At 41.5% G+C, this 24,412-nt stretch overlaps 1 protein-coding gene across 6 annotated transcripts in view; it reads right to left on the bottom strand.

The window, feature by feature from the left end:
* CRACD (capping protein inhibiting regulator of actin dynamics) overlaps nucleotides 1-24,412 on the bottom strand; it is a 143,649-nt gene that overhangs the window by 23,826 nt on the left and 95,411 nt on the right. For all 6 annotated transcript variants that reach the window (XM_076336287.1, XM_076336293.1, XM_076336289.1 and 3 more), the window contains exons 4-5: nucleotides 22,138-22,306; nucleotides 4,885-5,020 (exon numbers count right to left, since the gene is read on the bottom strand). In XM_076336287.1, coding sequence (XP_076192402.1) covers nucleotides 4,885-5,020; nucleotides 22,138-22,306 — 305 coding nt within the window. The remainder of the gene's footprint in view (nucleotides 1-4,884; nucleotides 5,021-22,137; nucleotides 22,307-24,412) is intronic.

Raw genomic sequence — 24,412 nt, 5'->3', positions numbered from 1 at the left:
GTGAGAAGTTATATTGCTACAGCTGGAGGCTTTAGAAAGTAAACTAGATGTAAAATTAACATGTAAACTTACTGAAAAGGAGGAAAATAAGAAGTATTGGTGTTTTGGATATAAGATGCAGGGAGGGAACTATTCCACGCTCCATTGCTGGAGCAGCATGTGGTTTGGGGCACTACACCTCAAGAAAGGTTTTGAGAGAGTCCACAATAGAAGAATGGTGAATAAGCAAACTGTATATGGATCTCTAGCAAACTGTATATGGATCTCTAGAGACATGTATTTGCAGCAAATCCAGATGCAAATGAAGATTTCGGTATACAGTGGCAATGGACCACTTACTGATGTTCACGTGTTAAGAGCAAGACTTTCTGAAGAAGCCTGAAGATGCAGGATCTGTGGCATTTGTCACCTGAGTCTCTCCTTGCAGACTGCCAAAAGCAAAGCACATGTGAGCAAGGAAAATGGAAGCTCATTTCCAGGGCTTAATATGATCATAGGAAAAAGGGGGTCTGCCCCAGAAATGCTAGAATGATTAAGAAAAAAATGATAAATTCAGTTTATAAAGTGAAAACAATTGTCAAATGTGAAGAAAACAATTAGGCTGCGGTGGCACTAGAAAATATTGGCAACAGAGAAATGAATTGTAAGAAATACAAAGCTGGGCAATCATGCAGTGAAAATTCACTCCCAATTCTATAAAATGCAGAGCATCAAGTTAAAAGATAACAGCTTTGAGGTTTAGCAAAAGACTTTGTAGCCTTGTTGAGATCTGGGCAATATCAAACAGAAACAACAATGGGAATGACTGGTAGAATACAGATGTGCAATGCACAGTAGGGGAAGCAGCAGCTTGATCGTTAGCTAAGATATGTTAATGATTAAAAGAAATGGGATCCAAAACTGAACAGTCATTAGGTCTGACAGGAAGAAAATGATTGGGAACATTCGTCATTACAAAGCCAGGGAAATGTGCATTTAAAAAGTGGTCCTTTAGAATTTGACCAAGAAGTCTGGATTCCCAAGACATGTTTGAACATAATTAATATCTGTGTAATAAATGGGTGTTTTACAAATTTACAGAGCAGAGGGTTTGTTTGTTTTAAACCACGTGGTCACATGAAACAGAAAAGATGTAGCCCAGTAGTTCCTAAATGCAATAAGCCACAGGCCATAGTCAAACTTTAATATTTCTTGCAGCTGACTGCCACAGCCTCATGGATGGCAGATGACCTGAGATACTTTCAGTGAAGGCAAGAGGCAGAGAACAAGCTGTCCTCCTGCCTCCAGAGGCAGCAGCGGTGCCACACCACGGTATTGTCACAGCAAAAGGGAGATAATGGCTTAGACGCATCAAGATACTAACGCTCAAAACAAGTTTCCGTTTTACTTGCTACAGTTTTGGTGGGTCTGAAACAAAAACTGTCTCCTCTTCATTTGCTGACCATTTCTGGCAAACATCAGTAGTAGGAAGAAAAGTCACAGCTGCAAAATGTGAGGAAGTGGATCTAACACACTTTGATGCAAGAAAAAACCCGCACTAACTTAGGAAAGGGAAGGATGTAAAAACAAGCTCCCAGAGTTTCTTTTAGGTTTGTTCTGACACACTGCTAGATTTAGATTTTAAAAATTCCTTGTGTCTCATTCACAGTCCTGTATGAGAAGTAAAAGCACCAGAGAATGCACCAGTATGAGAAGTAAAGCACCAGATCCCCAGAAACTGAGTTCAGCATTAAGAGTACCAGTGCCTGGGCACCATCTCTTTGTGGGAGCAGGTTCAGGCTGGCTTTCTACACTGGATTTTAAAAGCTAGGTAATGATAAATCTCAGCAGATCCAAAGGACAAGGAAAAGACTGCTTTTACAACAGCAGATGGCTTGAGCCAACACAAAATAACTCCAGGATACACAAAGGCTATTGGAGGTTAACAAAGCACGTGCTAAAACCTTTGAACATGACCAAATCCATTTACAGAAAGCCTGATAAGATGAATGCTGCCAATCAATAAAAAGAAATGAGAGCTATTCCATAAAGAACTAATTTACCTTGCACACATAATCAGAAAGAGAGAATTCCTACAATAAGAAGCTGAATCAGTGCATACGCTGGCCAGCTGCCCAGACTGCTACAGAGTTTTGCACCATTACACAACATTTTTTGTGGGTTCATCAACACTCCAAAGTCAGCAGAAATGCAAGGTGAGAAGGGGGAACGACTTTGGTGGTCAGCAGAATGAGATCCAGCACCGTCAGTATTAAATGGCTTGCATTTCTATTCTGATTTCAAAACCCTTTTCACCATGCTATCAGTTGGGCTTGTAAGCACAGTGCCTCTTCCAAAAAAGATTTAAGTTTTCCAGGAATGTTCATTGTACCACCTCCAAAAAAATCCTGAAAAAGGTTAAAATCTGCAGAGCTTTTGATCTCCGTATGGAATACAGCGAGTTCGGAGCCAGCACAGGGCACTGAATCCTGGCAACGCTTCTTTACTGAGGAGCACCTTGCCAGGCAACTGGAAACTGGAAATGCTGTGCTTCCACCGTGACATACAAGCCTGGGCAAAACCACAGTAATGCTGGTGGCATAGCAATGACTCTACCAGGAGCTGGCCACAGAATTGGTTTTAAGGAGTGGAGCGCTCTTCAGAAGAGATGACTGTCTCCTCTTGTTCCACCACTTGAAGAAATACAGATGTTCCCAGTGGGAGTGAGCTTGCAGAAAGGGACTTCAAAGTAGACACAAGCTTCTGATAACTGGAGACCAAGTGTTTTCTGTGACTGCAAAATCACGCAGCGAGCAGTCTCCTTTTAGAATACTACAGCAGGAAAAAAGGATAGGGTATGGAATGCATAAAACCTTCAGACAGGAACGATATCCAAATAACTGGTCAGATCCTGGAACTCAACTCTAAGGTCAACCTAAAAATGTGCAATGGGATTTTGGCATGATCTTGTCCTAAAACTCAGGGAACAGTTGCAGAAATCATGGCTAGGGAAATGGGGACAGTTATGTGCTGGGCAGCAGGTTTTGCAGATACAAGAGATGGCCCCCGGGCTTGTTATAAGGAGCCTTTCCATGGGGTTATGAAAAAAATCCATGTACATTTAGACTAATATATAACTTCTGTGTAAATATGTAAATAGTTGAAAGTGTCATTTACAATCTATTATGCATTTGCTTTCTGATTGAATGGGTTGCTCTGGATATCACCATCATCTGTAGAGTGAGAAAAGCTGAATCGGGGATGTTGTTACAGGCTGGGTTGCAGCTATATTAAAATGATAAAAATTAACTACTGTCCTTCAATTTTAAATAAAAAGGTAAGCACACTTTTGACATCAAGCAGCTGAAACAATGCTGCCCCTTAAAATACATGGAAGTAACCACACCAAAAAAGGCTCATGCAAAGTTCACACGAGCAAGAGCGTATCACTGGCTATTTATTTTGTGACTTTCAAGGGTGATTATTTTTGCTTTAATTTTCTTGAGTTACCATCGGCTTACTGAAGATGGTTGTTAGCAACTTCAGTAACTGTACTTTTTATCATGTCTCTGAGTTTAGTGGAGGCAATAATTTCCACTGGAAACTTTAAGGTGAGTTTGGAAATAGGAGAAGCCACTCCTGCAAAGTGAAAAGGTATTCAGAGAAAAGCTAACGTACTGAAACCAAGATGAGATCCAACAGATAGGGAGGGCACAGCTCCCTGCAGAAGTCAGTGAGCTTTGTATCCAAAGGACACTCAAACATTCTGCAAGACAGGTCCAACTACCTCACATCTTTGTCCAGAGTCAGCAGTCATTTAAAATACAATGGTTTCTAGGCTGGAAAGTAGCATGCGTTGAATCTACCTGACCCAGGGAAATTTAAGCTGAAAAAACAGCACAGAGAAATTGGAGCTGTCCTAGTGTGGTTTTGACTTCAAAGTTCATCCACAGTCAGCACAGCCAACACCATTCAGGTGCTCTGTCTGCTGACAGCACCATGCAGGAAGAAGGAACAATTTCATCCTGAATGTCAGATCTGTCTACTGTGCATGATCTCTCACTCACCAGAAAAGATGGACTGCAGGTGGACTTTGGAGGTAAAAGAAATCAATGGTATTTTACTAGTCAGCTGCAGAGTAACGGCACCTACACAGCATTAAAAATTTATCAGCATTTTGACAGGACATGTCAGCATCCTCAGCAATAAACTGAAACGTGCTTCTGAAGGACAGCTCTTTCAAGGTCTAGATAGCCATAGAGCTGGGAATCTTACAGATGTACAAGAAGTAAAGCAAAAAATTAGTTCGAGCACTAATGGGACAGAGTTCTGGAAAAGAAGGGAAAGCAGGTCATGTAAAGCTCTTTAGAAGGAAATACCCAAATGTGTTGTTTATGTAGTTACTTATGCGCTGTTTGCTTTGGAGAGATAAACAAATCCACCTTTCATGAGAACCATTGAAAGGACAGGGAGAAAAAGAAGGAGAAAAAAAAAGGTAATATGTATAAAAGGATAATTAAATCGGCTTTGCAAAGAAGTCTCACTCTGCATGCTGTTCCCTGCCACCAACAGCACCTCATTTTTTCACTCAGTACCACACCTGTAGGTCCCAGGCATACAGATCAGGATATGCCAAAACCATGAGTTCAATTCAAATGAGTTCCACAAGATGCAGACATTTCTGCAGATTTGCTTGCAGCATCACTGCCGTACCTTTCAAGATCAAAACCTAGATCTTCTGCAGATTATCCGAATTATTTACAGGGCTTTTGGCCAGACGACTTACATGGTTGAGAAACTGCCCCAAGGCTATTGAAAAAGCAACTCACCTTTATCCACATTTAACACATTCTGGAGACCATTTTCCACACATTTTAAATATTTTTCCCACTTACAATTTCTTACCTGAAGAGTTTTGACTTTTCCTAAAACGTTCTCCTGTGACATTGCTTGGATGGCCTGTTCACTTTCTGTTCTCCCATCAGGTATAAAAATACTGTCATGGGAAAAAGCTCGACTGCCCATAGAATAATGGGAGGACCTGGAAAAAAACAGTTAAAAAATGAATAAGCACAGCAATTAATTTATGAGAGTGACCCTTCATATCATAGCTGCTCTGTTGTAGAGATTTTCCCTCCTCCTTGCCTTCTACATAAAAGCTTTGAACATTCTCAGAAGAGAGGTATTCAAACATTTTCTGCTATCAAAAGTTTAACGGAGGTACACGATTCCTTCACGTACAGTTTTCCTCCTTGGAAGGACATAGAGTGGGATGTTTTTAATAGGCATGTTGAGAAGGTCAATCAATTTTCCTTAGAAGTGTCAAATCTAAATGTTACTTTTAGGATACAGGGTAGATGATGATGGTGATGCATACATGACCATGCTGCATCTTTCAGAAAGCCTGCATTCGTGCTTAGTCCCAATGCTTGGGACCTGCTGTCATGCTTAGTCAAAGAAAAACAGCAGGTCCCAAGCAAAGGCAGCACTATAACACAAAAAGGGGTAAAACACTCTAGTAACCTACTTCTAAAGAGCTACCTTGTTTGGCTGATTACTTAGCTGTTCCTATCACCACGAGTATGATCACACTGACAATAAAATGTTATCATCAACCCCCCGAATTGATACGAAGCTTATTACACCATCCCGTGTGGGTTTGATTAGTAACAAACAGAGGGAGATGCTCATGTGTTACTGTTAAACTAGATACCGATGCCAAGGAGGAGAGTGCGTCACGAATGACCTACTTATATGGCTGCTCTAAATCCATGGGCAAAGGGATTAAACAAAAAGTGGTTTAAGTTACTGGAGATTTTAAAGGCTCATCAAGAAAACTGAGAATTAAAAAAAAAGGTTTGGAGGTTGTTACTTTGGGGTTTGGGGGCATTCGGGGGGGGGGGGGGGGGCAGTAAAATACAAACATGACAAAAGCCACAGTAGAAGAAAATTGAACTGAGAGGTCTCCTTTTAATAACCTATTGGCAACTCTATGGAACCCATTTAGATGGATCCCCAACAAAAATAGATACTTTTTATACCAATCTAACTAACAAAACCTTCTACGTGTGATAAAAACATTATAAACAAATACTTCAGCAAAACCAAGGAAGATGACACTTCCAGAGAGAGGGATAAGCAAAACCACAAGAAAAATTAAAGCCTCATATATTTAAAAAAATCAGTATATTACCTTTTTCACCCTTCTAAAATGTGCTAATTGTTTATAAATTGCTCAAAATATTTCTATTCATACTTTGAAAAAAAAATGTTTGGAATGTATTTATTATATTTTTATCTCTTTTTTTTTCCTGGGGTATGGAAATAATCTTTTTAAGTAAAAATTATAATCTTTTCTTACCAAGAAAGAATGTTATATGGGGTTACATTAACTTTTTATAATGGATTAAATGATAGGCTATTCTTGACTTTTCTAACAAAATTTCTTACAGGTAACCTGAATATAATAGAAAAAAAGCCACCCACAACCTCTTACTCTCTCTAGTTTATATTTAAAATACATTTACACTCACAAAATAAATCATCCAAGCTTTTGGGGAGCACACACACAGCTCCCTATATCATTTCATCCTCCATGAAAGCACAGACTAACTGAAAAACTATTTTTTACCCAAAATTAATATTTGAACAACATGCTTCAGTTGAAACAAACCAGCACACAACCAAGCAAAGAGCTGGTCAATATTTCATAGCATTTTTAGCCATCAAAGAGGGGAGACATTTAACTGATGCTATATTCTGTTTTAGATTTTTTTTTAAATAAAAACCACAACTTGATTGCCTTTGGCTGCTAAAGGTAATACACCTTCTTTTAGAAACCTTTTATTAGAGAAACCATAAAAGTATATTTTTAAACCCTCTTCTAAAAAGGTTTCTATACCGAATCGTCATGACTCAGCCTGTACACAGAGCTGTGGTAAAATTGCGTGGCATTGGAATATATCTACCTTCCTTGGCCACCCATGAACCACAGTTTGAGAAATGCCACTTAAACAGAGACAAATTCCTAGCAGGCCTGGCTTGCAAAATGAGTGGTTTGACATGAAGCTGAGTGCGAGTTGGCTTTTTTCATATAACCATGTAGGTCTGTTTGAACCGAAAGCTCCAGCACTGCATTCAACAAGGGGGGGGCGGGGGGGGGGAGTCTGTATTCACAGCCAAAACTGAGAGGAACATGCAAAACTTGGCAAACCAACCCATGCCAACCCCTCCTGCATTTGCACGGTTCAGTATGTGAAACTGCTGCAGGTGCAGAAGGCAAGGCCAGTGGGAATTTATCGTTTACTATTTACCTTTGAGCTGAGAGATCTGCTGAGGATGCATAATCCAGGTCATATTGTGCTCCAGAGAGGATCCTCTCTCAAAGATTTTTCCAGCAATACTGTGGCTCAGATACTTATGGCTTTGTCTCACAGCTATTCACCATACACGTGACACCATTTTCCCCTTTTACTGTCCAGTGGATTGGTGTTCTTATACTTAAAATTAGACAGCTCATGTTTATCCCTATTGTTTGTTACAACTAATTAGTAGGCGAGGGTTGCAACTCAGGCACCAAAGAGTTCAGTGACTTGTTTGCAAGTCGTTCTTGACCTTACTAATGAATCTGTTAATATATAAGTTGGGAACAGACAACCTGCAGCTTTTGAACTGAACAGGGTTTGCTAGCAGTTCAAACCCCAAAACTTCAGCTGACCAGAAGCAGGGATGCTCTGGCAGTAGGAACTGCCCCATAATCTGAGTCCCTGAAATGGAAGAAAAGAGCAACTGCTGGGGTCGGTGCTGGTGGACCACCTAGGACATGGCTGTGGATGAAGATCTTCCCCATTCTGCTACAGAGCTGAGGACACCTTTAGTGATCTACTCTCACCTCCTGCCTGTGAACTAATCCAACGAATCTCCTGACTGTTTAAGATACACAGGACACCGGCTTTTGGCTATGTGAGGATTTGGGTTTATGGCTAGTGTGGTGAGACTTGTTAAAATGTCATTTAAAGCTTCCTTTGGGACACCAGGTCATGTGAAAGAGCTTGGGAGCTTCATGTGACCTGCAATCATAAGAACATCACCACTGGAAGTCCAACCTTATCTCCGACAAGTGCCCGCAGGGGTACCGATGCCAGGTTAGGACCATGCTACGCATGTACAGCATCTCTCTCTGATGTTCTCCCATACGCCAACTGCTTTCAATTTAGGCACTTCCTCGTTACACGGCATCACACATTTGTGTTTCATAGAGCTGAGGCCAAACATATCTGAAAGCTTTTGTCCGTTTTTGTTTCCTTATTAACTTGCTGCCAAAACAAACATACTCCAAATTGTCAGAACGCATGAAACATTCAAAAGAAATCCCACAGTGAATTAACCCAAGATTCCTCTCTACTGTATCCCCTCAAAATGCTTTGCAGATATACTGGATATTTCAGAACCGGGTGACTGAGCAATTTTGCTAGCCACATGTCCAATAACTGGTAAAAATGTTTTAAGAATTTTGCTTAAATGTCTATGTAGGCTAAAGTACATTAGAAAAAACATATTCACACATTGTAGTAACCTAGTTTCTTTTACAGGCAAGTTTAAATAGCGTTTAAGGTGTTTTCCAGGCTATTTGAACTTTCTGAAAGGTCTCTTATTTTACTCACTTGGAGCCCACAATCCTTTCAAATCTTCCCAGCTGTGAGTTTGACAGATTATATCACAAAGGTCCTTTTTCCACCCCTTTTTTCACTCTCCTCATGTTCTACTTTCGGAAAGACTGAATTTCTTTTAAGTCATAATACAGTATGAATAATTGAGTTTACTTCACTGCTACCACCATTCCCATCTCTGAAATTTTTCTTAGAAGCCTTTATACAATAACATCCTCACAATCCACATCTACAGACTGTGCTTCAGAAAGCCCTCCCCTCAATTAAAAGGCATGTTGACATCAGGAATGGCTTTTGATAGATTCATGGTATGTCAGAGACCTGGGCTACAGTCATAGCCATGGTTGAAGATATTACAGTTTCAAACTGCATTATCACTTCCAAGAGATGTGGGAAAACAGTGGTGTGCTGGTTTTGGCTGGGGTAGAGTTAATTTTCTTCATAGCAGCTAGTATGGGGCTATGTTTTGGATTTGTGCTGGAAACAGTGTTGATAACCCAGGGATGTTTTAGTTACTGCTGAGCAGTGCTTACACAGAGTCAAGGCCTTTTCTGCTTCTCACCCCACCCCACCAGCGAGCAGGCTGGGGGTGCACAAGAAGCTGGGAGGGGACACAGCCGGGACAGCTGACCCCAACTGACCACAGGGATATTCCATACCATATGACGTCATGCTCAGCATATAAAGCTGGGGGAAGAAGAAGGAAGGGGGGGACGTTGGGAGTGATGGCGTTTGTCTTCCCAAGTAACTGTTACGTGTGGTGGAGCCCTGCTTTCCTGGAGATGGCTGAACACCTGCCTGACAATGGGAAGTAGTGAATGAATTCCTTGTTTTGCTCTGCTCGTGTGTGCGGCTTTTGCTTTACCTATTAAACTGCCTTTACCTCAACCCATGAGTTTTCTCACTTTTACTCTTCCGATTCTCTCCCCCATCCCACCAGGGCGGAGTGGTGCTTAGTTGCTGGCTGGGGTTAAACCACAACAAGTGGCATCAGTTTATGAGCACTTCTGTTGATAATACTGATGATGGCACTTCAGAGGCTGTTTGTGCTGAAAATAATTGAATCATCATCTGACTCACTTCCAGAAACCTGACTAAATTAAATGAATTATGGATGTGCTATACCAAAATACAAAGCACTTTTAGCAAATCCTTAAAGATGTTCTCTCTGAAGATGTGTTGCAACCCAAGTATCATGTTCCAGTTTCAGTTCCAATACACAAATTTTCAAAATGAATTATCTCATACTCAAAGCAAAGTTAAATTGCATTCGTTCTCAGAGTTTTCTTTGACACACCTGTGTCCCTCTTCAGATTCCTGAAGATAGGTTGGAATACTCAGTTTCTCAGCAAAACTAAGAACATACTTTTCACCTTCTTTTATTAGGATGAAAGTCTTAAGAACTACTACATTTTTGAGAATGTACGAGGGGTTCTTTGATAAACATGGGCCTTGGCACAAAAAGAGTGCACCAGGATATGTCTTCATCTTGAGGGTACCCTAAGAGCATAAAAGTACAGCAGAGCCAATCACCCCACAGGATTTTTACAAATAATTAAGCCAGTAGTGTCAAACAGGTGGGAAATAGAGCAAGACATGGAGTACGAGGACCACACCACATCTTGACCATGGACATGATGTGGACTCCTAGCCCAGGTTTAACTGTATTTAGCTGTAAAAAGAGTTGCCTCAAATACATCTCGCCCCTAACTAGCTTTTGTCTGCACAAAATGAATATGTTTCTCAGACTCCTTGTTTAACTCAGTGCTGATAAATTCATTCCCCTGGAAAGGGAGAACACCTTCTGTTATATTTCAGACTTCTGGAAGAATCCCAGAAAACCACAGGTAAAACAGATTACGCAGATATTGGAAGTATCCTAGATCTAATGTATCTATGTATGAATTTGGCTTGCAAAAATCTCTGTGCAGTAACCCCTCTTTACATTACTCACTCTTGCTGAGGTGTCTGTGTGTACTAAGAAACTAGGAAATGTGAAACAAATCTTTCACAGCAGAATGGGACCACCCTGAGCCTACAAGAACAGTCTTACTCCTCTCCCATGAAGACCAGCAAACTGAGAGAGATTGCTCTTTGGACCCCCATCAGCCATCCACTGCTATGCATCATTATCTGTTTAGGATGCAATTGTCCGTCAGCTATAGATACTCCAAGTCAGGACTGGGTGAGGTATCACCCTATCTCCCTTTATCCTCCTCCCTGCGTGTTCCCATCACCTCTTTTGTGCCTGCTTAGTGCTCACGGTTCACATGAAACAATTCAGAAAGCTGTTCTGACTGAGTAACTAACAACAACAAAAAAATGCCCAACAAAACTCAAAAACCCACAAAACTTCCTGGTTTGGCTGAGCAAACACTGACACAAGCTTCCATGCTAGCTGCATGTCCAGAGAGCCACTGGAAAGAGTCAGACAACTGCAGTCCAGATTTCAATCAGCATATACTGCTGTGGGACTGCACCCTTAAGTACACCAGAGTGTGTGCAGGGGTAATACTGCACAGGATACAAGGCTAAGTTTACCTCGGTACTGGTGGCTATTATGTTTTAGACCCCTGTCGTGGTTTAACCTCAGCCGGCAACTAAGCACCACGCAGCCACTCGCTCACTCCCCCCCGGTGGGATGGGGGAGAGAATCGGAAGGGTAAAAGTGAGAAAACTCATGGGTTGAGATAAAGGCAGTTTAATAGGTAAAGCAAAAGCCACACACGCAAGCAAAGCAAAACAAGGAATTCATTCACTACTTCCCATGGGCAGGCAGGTGTTCAGCCATCTCCAGGAAAGCAGGGCTCCATCACGCGTAACGGTTACTTGGGAAGACAAACGCCATCACTCCAAACGTCCCCCCCTTCCTTCTTCTTCCCCCAGCTTTATATACTGAGCATGACGTCAGATGGTATGGAATATCCCTTTGGCCAGTTCGGGTCAGCTGTCCTGGCTGTGCCCCCTCCCAGCTTCTTGTGCACCTCCAGCCTGTTCAGTCAGTAGAGCATGGGAAGCTGAAAAGTCCTTGACTAGTGTAAACACTACCTAGCAACAACTAAAACATCGGTGTGTTATCAACATTGTTCTCACCCTAAATCCAAAACACAGCACTGTACCAGCTACTAGGAAGGAAATTAACTCTATCCCTGCTGAAACCAGGACAACCCCATTTTTCTCCAGAGCTATTTCTCCTCTCAAAGGCAAACGTGGGGTCCTTAAAAAGGGGAAGTTTTGCCAGCAGGGAACACTGAGGTCTCAGCCCTTGCATAATCCTGTATCGGTGCATTACTGTAGTACAGAAAGCTCGCACCACCAATTGCCTCTTCGGTGTGTCATAAATGTTCCTCCCACTCCAATATTAAAATGTTAGAAATAGAAACTGCAAAATAAAGGGAAAGAATGAGTTGTTCTGTTCTTTCATGTTTGTAGAGACTGACTCCAAAAAAAACCCAGTCTCATGACTTTCACTCTTTTAGATTTCCATTAGAAACCGATTCTGTAATCATTAGAGATCAGAGCCAACTTTTTAACATAAAGCCATTTTTAACACTAAAAAATTCACAAAGCATGCAAAGCAAGAACGAATTTGTTTTAGCCAGGTACTGACACTTAGTATAATCCCTTCAAAGACATCTGAGAGTCACCTCCCAGAATAGTGCCCCAAGGAAATGACAAGTGCAGTGATAGGTTGCCCTTACTTAATGTTTTGTTTTAAAAAAGAAATCTGATTCCAACTCTTTGCATCTCCCATGAATGTCCCCAGGGCAGCTAGAGATGAAAAACATAAATTGCATTTTATAGTCATTCCAGAGATGCATTAATACTGTAATAGAGGAAAATGGATTATAATTCTGAGCTGTATTTTTAGTGTCCTCTCTTTCATCTGTCATGCTGGAATGTGAGTTTTAGTTCTAACTCACGCCTAGATGGGGAATATTGTCCATGCCGCAACATAAGTCTGAGTTACAACTGTGCTTAGATGGCACGTTGCTTCATTGGATTAACAAACCTGTAAACATGGTCCTTACAAGCTGAACAGGCAAAAGGGAGATCTTTTAGCAGGGTAGTTGAAGGATTCCTTTTCATAAAATAAACTTAGGGATCACTTCTGTGCTCAATCTAAAGATATATCCATATCGCCTTCAGGAACTGCCAAACCTCAGGGCACTAACTCTGGGAAAACTGCACAGTCCCATTGTTACGACCCACCAGAGTCCCACTGACGCCAATGACCCGTTTTGCAGTCTCTGTGTTAGTAGCTCTGCTCGTTTCAAAAGACATCATGCAACATTGTGTTATACAAAGCTCCAGTTTGATGTCATCAGGAGATCTGTAACCTATGAACTTACTGTAAATTAATTTTTTTTAAAGGTAGGGATCAAGCCTAGTTTTGAGTAGCTGATGCATCTTTAATGCATGCTAATAATCTAGCCAAAATCATGATCATTAAGGGCATAGAAATTAATCATGGGAGGTGTCAGGGCCCTGAGTGCACTAAGAAGCTTTAATGTCCCTGACCAGCCTCACTTGGGACCTCCACCCACACACGGGTCCAGGAGCTCTATTTAAAACCACAGTTGAGGCTTTGGTCCCTGCCTGAGTTATGCTGGAGGAGTGCTGGTCTCCAGCTCAGCCACAACTGTGCCTGGCCATGAAGTCTCTTGATCCAGACCTCAATTTGCAGACTGATTTCCTGGCTTGCCCTTGGCCCTGCCTTCCCACTGTGGACCTGCGGGGTGATCAATGGATCTGATCCTGACCTACAGACTGACTTCCTGGCTCAGCCTCAGACCTGCCTTATCATCCAGATATTGCCTTATTGGTACTCCTGGTTGGACCTGGCCACCATCCCAGGATCTGTCCTGCTTGTCTTGCTTAGATACTGTGGGACTGGGCCCTGGGTGATGAGGCCCCTACCCTGCTGTGGGATCCCCCTTGGTGCTCCGCTTGCCTTCCCTGAGGGAGGAGCCCTGCCCTTGCTGCTTTCTGACAAGAAGGTAATGAGGTGGGACTAGAGAGTTCTTGACACATGAATTTTATATACTTATTCACCAAATCCTCCAACCTCAGAAAGTGTCAGTATGCAGAGCAATGAAAGGCATCACTCTGGTTTTCAGTAACTCTGCAAGTGAATCCCGAACACAGCTTGAGGATTGTGGACAAGTCACCAGTTGAAATATGCAGGCTAGTGGAAGGAACAGGGCTCTAAATGGTCCAAATTTCACATATGACCTGGCAATCCACTGTGTGTGACACTATTCTATCAAACAGCAGCATATGCTTATGCAAAATTTGCTCTAAAATATGGCAAAATGTAGAGAAAAGGAAGTGAAAAGTTTAAGTTAGCCTTGGCAGGAATAAGCCCTATATAGCGATTGCATTTAACTCATAAGGAAGGAAAGGAAGAGGAAATAAGACAGCACGTTATATTACAGGTGACAACTCTGCTCGGTTTGAGCCCAGTCCCAGACCTTACCAGCTGCAGAAAAGGCAGTTGCCATGCAGAATCTGCAAGGAAATAAAGTGTATGATGATTAGGAGGGGGAATGCAATGAAACATCCAAAAGGGGGGCAAGGGAGAAGACAAGTAGACAGTAGGGCAGCCTAACCTTTCAGGGAGACTAAAGCAAGACAGCGTTTCTGATGGAAGAAGTGAAGACCAGAGTTTGGGGAAGAAAAAAAAAAAGTTCTGGGATTATTAAGGTGAAAATGAAGCTAGTTGTGATCAGGGTTGAGGACGAAAGACAACGAAAAAAGGAGACAGACACAGAGTGGGACCTGGTATAAAATGTTAACAGCTGTTGCAGAGACAAAGCCTACTGAAGGGTTCTCAGGATCACATACAAACTACAGCGTACATAACGAGGCATCTTTGCACTCAAGTAGCAGCTGAAAAAAAATAAAAATGGCAAGTTGATGGCATTTAGTGTGAATTTCTAGCAAGCGTTAAAATTGCAACAAGTGGTGAAAAGTCCTAGCTCACATACCTGAGAACAAAGCTTCTGGAGCACAAAGACTTAATCAAGTTGGTCATAGGAGGGAGGAAGGCAAGAGCTGAGGTGTCAAGAAAGGGTAAGATCAACAAAACTGCTGAGCATGATGTTAATCTTATGTTCTGTCAAGACACCTGGGACCATTTCAAGAAGGCTTTCCCCACTCCTCCGCCCTGACTGCATGTCACTCAGTACATGTCAGAAATAGCCACTCATACATAGTTGTGGCTCCTATCCCTGTGGTGTTCAGCTGTAATACAAATCACAGAAAAGGTGAAACAACTCTAATTTCACCAACACCTGTTATGAATCCTATAAAAGGATCCACGCAAATGAAGAACTGGAGAGAGCAAAGCTGCTCTTTGCCATAACCTTTTCTGTCCTGGAACACCCCTTCATTCCCACAATACACCTTGTAACCCAGAAGTAAGAAACTTGTTCAACATGGATCCATGTCAGCTGACACAAGTGAGGAAAATCCAAGCATGCTTTGTTTCTAAAAGCCTTGCAATATCCATATGTTGCTTTGCTCTGCTTGGGCTTGAAGAAATACTTATTGAAATCAGAGTGCTGCTAAGATGAAGTCTCCAGGAGAAGGTGGACACCGAGCACCACTGCACCAAGGCACTCCCACTGGAGTCAGGAAGGCACTCAAAACAAGACACTTACAAGGGACATTAGGAGACTGACAAAAGCCACTTGCAGAAATCAGGCTAATAAGCAAAAGAAAAAAGAAGAAATTGCCCAGTGTATGAAAATTGGATGTGACAGAGGGAAGATATCTTGGGAGCTCTTTGAAGCTGCAAACAGGTAGACAGATCACTTTTTTTGGGTCTAGATTGCTTCATACAAAACTGCCCAATGCTGCATGGAAACGTGTCAAAGTAGTGGCTGAAATTGTCCAAGAAGGAAGTAGGACATTCCCCTGGACCCAAAACACAAAAGCTTGAGATTCTTTAGGTCTGCTTGTTTTCATGTTTAGCCAGCACCTTCAATTCACAGGGATTTATGAATGTGTGAGTATACTACCAACTAATAAACCAATACATCAAATAAAGTTTTCTTATTCTTCCTATTTTAACTAAGCAGATTCTTGCAAGTTATCATTTATAGGTTGTTGGGTTTCCCTCCTCCCCACTCTCAAATTTAGAAATGGAACAGCTGAACTGTTGGTGAATCATTTTCACGAGAGCAAATGCTCTAATAGTCATGCATAAAAAAACAATACACGGATGTTAAAAGGTTATACACGAGGCTTACAATTTGAGTTGGAGGTAAAAGCAAGACTTCACTTTATGAAGATTTTAAAATATCATGAGCTGCTTTTGGACCTTTTGGAACAGACTGTGTGCCAACAACTACTTTGATATGTCTGCTTTATAAGAGTCCATCTAAACAAGATGCCAAAAGCAGACCCTACCTTGGGATCAAGCCTTTAGTGAAATCCCTGAGGTGGCCTGGAGCAGGAACGTGAATCTTTCTGTCCTGCTGCTGATTGTCATCTGCACCAAATTTGATGTTTGCAGGTAGTACAGGACAATGCTAAGAAAAGACAACCGTAACATCTGTCCTACTCTTTTCGCTATCCCCCACCAAAGTAACATGGGAGACACTCTTCACGTGAAGCGCGTTACCCATTCAGATGACGTGGAAATCTGAGCTGCAAGGTGAACGTGCCATCAGAGCAGGGGCTGGGATTGCTGAAGAGGCAATGCAAAGTCCAGAAAGAAAGAGACAGAGCAGTTTCTCCTGATTGTTTTTTTTTTTCCTTACTTAATCAATCACCACATATTGTTTCAAGGTACATGTCAGGTAATTACCTGAGCAGTAATAAAAGAGTCACTTGAGAGATGAGGAAAATATAATTACATTCATTTTTCAGGCAAGTCTCTATGACGACGAGAGTGAATGCCATTGATCAGCAGTTAGTAACCAAGGCCACATTTGACGCAGATGAGTTGTTCTCATTCACATGAAATGCAAAATGAAAATTAAATATTCAGAAACTAAAATGGAGATACAAGAGATGACTAACAGTGAACAAACTGTATCACCTCCTAGACCTGGCTTACATAATATGCTGTTATTGGAGGAGGAGAAGACCACAAACACCTGCAGAAATTCCCAAGCTGAATGCGCTGTTTAGAAAAATCAGATGAATAATTTTGTTTTCAGAGGTAAATACTCAGCTGGGAACAAGCACATAAAGGGTGGCAGAGCACTGAACTAGCCTCTCCTATCTCTAACTTCTGTGAAAACAACCACAAGAATACAGGTCCCAATCTGCACCCTCCAGAAGAACCTGCATTTTATTTGTTGTACGTATTTTCTCAAAGCTGTGGTATTCCTGCTATCCATGTATGCACGAACTCAGTATAAACTGCACTCACAGTAACAAAGTTCACACAGGCTAAAAACAGACATAATGATGAAAGTACACTTAGTGCTGCCTTTTTTTTCACTTGTTGCCATCATTCTCTCCTTGCTTACAGAGGACCAACTCTTTGCTTAGACCTCCTCCTATCAGTAAAGAATTCATAAAATTACTCCTCCTTCTCTTTTACATTCCTCTGCGATTCATCATTTGTTTCCACTTTCTGTAGGTTTCTTTCTCAAATTTCAGCACGTTAAAGAGATCATGACTTAGCCATGTTGATAGCTATACCTCCTATCTTTTTTCTGCCTGAAAATTTGTGCTTGTGCCCTTTGTGGCCATTCAGGCGCAGAATTCAAAATTAATGTAAAATTAAAATTTATACTTTACAGGTCAAATACCTCTTACATAAACAATAACAGCTGTCTGGAATTTATTGCCGAAACCACAACTCAACTGACTGATCAAATCTTGATCACGTTATTTTCCCTCTAAAAAATACTTCAAGGAAGGCCAGTAGTGGCCAAGTATCCTCCAAGAAATGTGTTACGCGCGTGCCCCATTCCATGGAAGCCCTGTCTATGCGTCACTGACATTCTTTCCACCACTGCCCTTGGCCTCTCTTAAGCAGAGAGAAGCCAAATTTGCACTATAAACGCTGATGGCTGGTACGAAACCACCGTCTCCTTTCCACGTTCAGACTGTCTGTGGCTTTTGGACTCAGGTGTAAAGCACCAGTGAAACAGCCCAACCCACCCAGCCCCTGACAAAAATTACTTTTAGCAAATTACTAAATGAAGGCCTCTTAAGATGACAATGAAATGCCTTTTTTTTCCCCTCCTCTCCCCAGTCCTCCTTCTGCTCTTTTCAAATGGAAAGATTCACTCTTGGCGTTGGCAGGCGGACTGCCCGGAGATATTCAGATGTCAGTTCTTACGAGGAGACAGCCGCTCACACAACTTGCAGCTCCATACAGATGCGTGACCTGGCTTGTGCTGCATCTTTGGCACTGCGTCCCGGTTTGTCACCCTGGGGCCTCCCCCCCTGGGAACTTCCCATCACAAGCAATAAAACTCCTGATGCAGCTTGGGAACACACTGTGCTCCTTGCCCCAGCTTTGGTCCATAAACACTTTATTGCTTATTTTGCTTACCTATATAGCCTAGTGAGGAGAACTGTGCAAAATACTTGCTTTAAATCCATGCAAAGTCTGTCTTTGAGTGCAGACACTGGGCAAATATTACAAAAAGTACTGAAAGATTGTCCTTCAGCTCTGCATATGCTCAGTTTACATTTCTAGAACTGAAGTTTCCTGGCAAGACGTCAGGACAATTGTCAAGGAAAGATAATTTTGAAGTTCTGCTGGTAAAATTGTCAGAAACCAAACTTTATATTTGCAAGGGAATTCATTTGGCTTCTACAATCATTGTAGAAGAAATCAGTGCAATTATACGATCTCTCTGAATTATCTGATCAAGTGCAACAAGGATACAGCTTGAATAGCAAATAGCAACTTTGCTTGCCAAAATGAGGCATTTTCAAAGAACTAACACATTTGCAGAAATCACACTGCTCACACACGTGGTCCCCACAAGCAGAAAAGAAGCTGAATTCATTAGCTGAGTAGTAACCGCTGTACAGTTTAGCACAGCTCTACTAGGCAAAGAGCTGGGTGATTCGCGGTCCAGTCCCAATAGCAATTCATGCTGACAAAGGTTCAGCAAATACTGGGCAAAGTCGTTTACAAGACAGGAAATCTCTCATGCTTTCTTCTTCACAGGCAGTCTTCCTCAGCATATATAGAGAACTAAGATCTCTAGCTGATTTCTTCATAATGAGGATGACTTTATGTAGGTGACCTGAGAACAGTTTTACAGGGATTATGCAGAACTTGATGGGGATTTACAAATAAAGGGGTCCCACTTCATGGACAGACACATTCAAGAGACTGAACGTTGCCAAGACTTTTCCCTGGAAGAAGATCAATGTTGTCACACTTGAGTCTTAAAGACCTGACAGATCTACTTCCAGGTCCTTTGAAATATTACATTCAGCCCAAGTAAAGGCACTCTGTATAAGAAAAGCGAAAGGTACCCTGTATAAGAAAAATGTAATTCCTTGCTGCCTCTGCACATCAACCCAGAATGACAAATTTTTCGTAGGGCACCACGCAGGTGCCCTTTCATTTATTTCCTCACAATGCTTGCTTAGTGTCAACTGTGACAAATAAGACAAATACAGAATCTTATAGAGTGCCAAATCATAGCCTCAGAACAGAAGCTTCTGGAGAATTTAGTGAAGCTCCACAAATGTAATTTACCTTGTCTTGTAACAAGCACTTCTATCTCCCAGCTCATACGGTTAGGACAGAAAGTTAATGAATACAGTTTTAACTTTGTAAACTCGAGAAGGGCAATATAAAAGTGGAAAAAGGAATTCCAGTCTTTCACAAGGCAGGGCAAGACAAATTGCAAACCTGGGAACTGCAAAACAACATGGGTGAATAAATAGGTTGAAGTGTGCACACATCAGGATACCAAGCAAGTTATTTGCATCTGATGAGTCCAGGAAGTAGCTGTAAGAAAGGATGGACGGGAAGATCTCTCAGGCTGCTTCCAACTCAGCTAGTCAATCTACACCATATGCAGATTACCTAAATTGCTCCTGGTATGTCTGTATCACCCAGTCGGCTCAGTCTCTATTAGAGGTTAAGGCATTAGCTCCAAGCAGGCTTGTAAGCCAATACACCACGCAGTGAAATACTAGCTTAGGTCTTGGAAGCAATACAGATCTCTTATTTAGCCTATACTCATTTATTTTCTTGTCTCTACCTTCCTGAAGCAGCTTTCTTCCTTAGTATCTTTTCAAAATAATAACCTCCCCCTCCCCAAAACAAAACAAAAAGTCCACATGAACCATCTGCAGATAACAAATTAATGTACTTTACAGGTTAATGAAGAAATATAGCTCTACTAAGGGAACGGGAGCATCCCTGAACTTCATTGCAAAACTGGAACTTTTATTAAGCTTTTGTATAGATACAGTTATATATGTTGTATATTCTTAAAGAGTTTGAAGCAGACAGTTTTATAAAACGACTCAAGGTTTTGGTTATATAAATATACTACTAGTTATTTATATTTGCTCTGGTCCGTTTCTATATGAATAATGGAAGGTATGGTAATGTATTTACTGTTAGACAACTTATAAACAACTGCATATATTATTTTACTTAGATAGCTTATCTCTGCATTCAATTCATAAACATTTGAAATTATACTAAAGGCAAAAAAAGTATAACAGATGGAAGCAACGCTGCTGAAAACAGAAAAGGGTGGCAAAGCTAAGCTCCCCAAAGCAATCTAATGCACTGCACTTAACATCTATGCTTGTTGTAAGATGAGTAATGTGGCAAACACTACCTGCAAACTGAAAATTATTATCAAATCCCATCCAAATTTGCACCATGAAGCCCAACGGGGAAAACAGAGTTTTGACTGAGTATTTCTAGCAGGCTAAAACAGAAGCACCTCTCACGAATCACAAGCGCAGAAAGAAATGTTCCACTTGAAATGAGTCGTGGGACCCTTCACATTTGCTAATCCCCTGTGATTTAAATTCTGCAGTCTAGTTTATTCCTCTAGAGACTTATGTTTAATGCCTTTATTAATTAGAAAAATTAATATGTTTAAAAATGCAAGCATTTAGCCGTCTCACAAGGGTCTGTCACACCTTCCCCTCACCGTTGACGAATGGGACAAGTTCCCATATCACTGGTTGTTTCTGGGCGCAGCACTGCATTTTCAGTTACACTGAATGGGAAAACCCTGATAGCGAGATCCCTTTGTTTTGCTCTTGTTCACTAGTTTGCTCCTGAGGCAAAAGGTACTGTAACTTCCTACAGTTGCTCAGCATCATGCACACAGGCACTGCAATGCAATAGGAGTCAGTCACGTCTCCATCTACACCGTGACTATGCTCAGTCTTGATTTTCTGAAAAGCTGGGAGAGGCAGAAGAGGTGCACAATATTGCATTGCAGAAACCAAGGGGGAAACCTAGAACTGAGAGAATTTCACGGAATGGAACAAAAAATCCAGAAGCTTAAAAAAAAACCCCAAACACCACATTTTTACAACTATGATTTTGCACCACTGAAAATACTGTGCAGAGTGATGTTTCTGATACACATTTCTTTCTTGAGCAGGGAAATTTGGTATGTTTTTTTGATCCTCTCAGATTTTTTTACTTTCACACTCCCCAGTGCAAACAGTTCCTTTTTTTCCAAAGAAGCAGGCTTTGTGGCCAAAGTCAACTAACCTCTCTGAGACTTTCAGTTGGAAAGTGAAATAAGTATTACTGACCCAATTAGTTTGTGCATCTGGTCTTGCTCTTTTTTTGTTGTTGGGGTGGGGTTTTTTTGTTTTGGTTTGGTTTTTTTTTTCTGTTCTGTTCCTAGTTAGATATTGCTGACTAGTTAACTCTGTGCAGTTTTTCTCCCATCATTTCTGCAGCAAATTCTCATGCTCTCCTCCTGTCCTCTCTTGTCACTGGAATACAATCTATTTCCCGGTGTCTCTCTCCCCTGTCTTCCTTCTTCTACTCTACATTCAATTCGGATCAGAATAAAAGCATCCTGTTTGTTGACCCCAACTACAGGGCAAAAACTGAATGGGATAGACTGAAAGAGGATGTCTCCGTCCTGACCCAGAGATAGCACCTTGCAGGGAAAAGTATGCAATAAAGTATCTGTAGCAGCCAGTTCAAGTTTCCCTTTCCCCAGTATTAAAAACACAGATGCCGTTAATACCTCTGCTCAGGTGTTTGCCATGGAGTTCTAGTAAATCACGGAGCCAGATTCAAATTAATTTCTGCTTCACCCTGGGATTTCTTTTTTGCAGACCGGCACATGTACCCAATAAGAAACACGTGCAAGAAGTGAGACCTCTGGGTCTGCAGCAGCGGGTGCCACGTTCAGAGGAGGGACAGAGATGCATACGCTTCCTAACAAGCAGTGTACAACTTGCTACCACTCGGCGGAGGGAGAATTTAATTCCATTAAAAGCAGGGAGAACAAGCCTTGTGTTTGCACGGGCTGGCAGTAGACCCGTGTGAGCTTACCTCAGACCACTGTTTGGCTCTTCATCGGAGGAGAAGGTGCCGTTGCAGACGTTGCCGAAGGAGTGGCTGGGCTTCAGTTTGGCTTCCTCGCAGTCTGACGTGGGCTCTCTTTTCTTCCTCTTACCAAAGAGCTTCTTGAAAGGCTGGAATTTGCCTGCTTTTTTCTTGTCTGTGGACAAACAGGCACAGGGCTGAGGGACGCGGTGCCTCGGCACAGCTTACAAACACACACCGCCGCAGCAGCTTCAAAGGAAGAATGAGGTCAAAGAGCAAGTCACCAGCCCGAAGCAGACCGGTGCTTGCCATGTAAATGCAGGGCTGCAACTCACTGTTGACGCGTCATACTGACAAAGTGAACGTAAGAGCATTAAAACATCTGCTCTCGAGTTTAAGGATCTGCTTGGAGGTGTCAGTGCAGCCAAACATTTGGGTGTAGAGAAAGGCTAATTTTGTAGAGACAGAATTTATTTATTATTTATTATTTGAGGCTCATTTTTAGGCTTTACACCACACTTTGTTTTGACCTTTTCACCAAAAGACAAGCACTGCTTTGGTCACCCCACTTTGGCAGGTGCTGGATCCTCTGCCTTGAATTAAAAGCAATTGAAAACAACCTACTATATTGTACTTACGTAGCCTCATAACTAGACAAGTCAATTTGTAAATGAACAAAGAGAACAGGATAAAGTTCTATTGGTTTGCTGGTGGGTTACTGCAATAAACATCCAGCTTTATATCAGCAAAGTCAATATATTTTTCTGACTTTTTTTCCCCCAAGTAACTGAGGACAGAATTTGACCAAGCATTTCTTCCTTGAGTCGCTTAAACTTTAAAAGCTGCACCAAAAAAGCACGGCAAAAAGACAAAACAGACATGAAGACAGGAACAAGAAATTAAAAAGTTAACCAGAAAAAAGCAATGTTTTTTTCCACCAAAGACTGAAGAAAATAAATGCAGCTTCAAACTACTTTCCCCACATCTAGTAAAAAGAAGTACCAACAGTTTCTTGTTAACCATTGCCAAGAAGAGGTTAATTTCTCTGGTTTGGGATGCACCAAAGAATTTCTGAAACATCGTAACTGTCAAAGAGCTTAATTTCTTTTCTGCCTCTACTTAATTTTGCATTGAATCTACTTAAAACAAGCTATTTAAAAAAAAATAAAACGCAACAAACTTTTAGCCTCCTATCATAATCCAGTTTGAGAAGCATCATGTTGTACTGGTGACAAATATTTTCATAAGCTATTTAAAACCCTATATGTGCTTTTCTCCCAGGCTGCGTGCATACGCACTTCCTCAGCACGCTCTACTCTTCCTATGAGCTGTTGCTGGTTGCAAAGTACATAGAAGGCCCCTGTAGGAACATTTGACCAGGAAATATGAAAAATCTTCTGTAGGGCAATAGTACTCTTCAATATCACATCAGGTTTTACACTCCACTCTGCTATACCTACGTATGGCAAAGCCACATCTGGCTAACACACCTTTGTAGTTGCTGGAGCCATAACTACAGGGTATTTAGAGAGAGAAAATGTGCCCTGTGCCCAAGCACGTTGCAGTCTGGCTACTTCCAGTGATGAGTGGTTTCCAAACTAGCATGGTGTCAGCGAGCATGTGTTGAACCCAGGGGTGGGATCAAACTTACACAAAGAGCAAGAAAGCTACTCCTTGTGAATCTGATTATACCTGTACCTGATTATGGGTGAAGCAGAAAACCTAGACTGAAATTATAAAGTCAAAGACGCAACAGATGATAGTAATTCTGCATTTCCTTTACAGATCCCTAAGAAGTTTACAGGGGTATCATTCTTCTCATTGGGCAGTCAAGATACACAGCATTTGTGCAACTTCATTATGACAACAAGGCATCCCAGTAGCAGCATAAAGATAACAAGCTAAATTATTAACCTCAAATTTAGGCCCAGCATTAGAATTTTTCCATCCAGAATCGCTGATCCACAATGAGCAGATGAGAAAAACAACAACCACTGAAGCAGCAGTTTTACCAGCGTGGATGAAAAAGGGATACAGAAGCTTACTCTTCCTGTCCCCTAGCTCTGCTTTCCATAAGCTGACCAACTCACATCTCCAGCTAGATCAATTGCTTGCTGCTCAATTCTGACTTTAGAGAAATATATTCTTATACAAAACCCTTAACAGGCAGGCTGGCAGGCATGCAGAGAAAGAGAGAAATTACTGCTCTAGGCCACATCTGCCCCAACCCTTCACTCACTTTAGAGACTGCCTGCAAAATCTCATAAATCAAATGGTAGAG

Source organism: Aptenodytes patagonicus, chromosome 4, assembly GCF_965638725.1.
Source record: "Aptenodytes patagonicus chromosome 4, bAptPat1.pri.cur, whole genome shotgun sequence".
In the NCBI taxonomy this organism is placed as follows: domain Eukaryota; kingdom Metazoa; phylum Chordata; class Aves; order Sphenisciformes; family Spheniscidae; genus Aptenodytes; species Aptenodytes patagonicus.
This window is presented reverse-complemented; position numbering and strand designations above follow the sequence as displayed.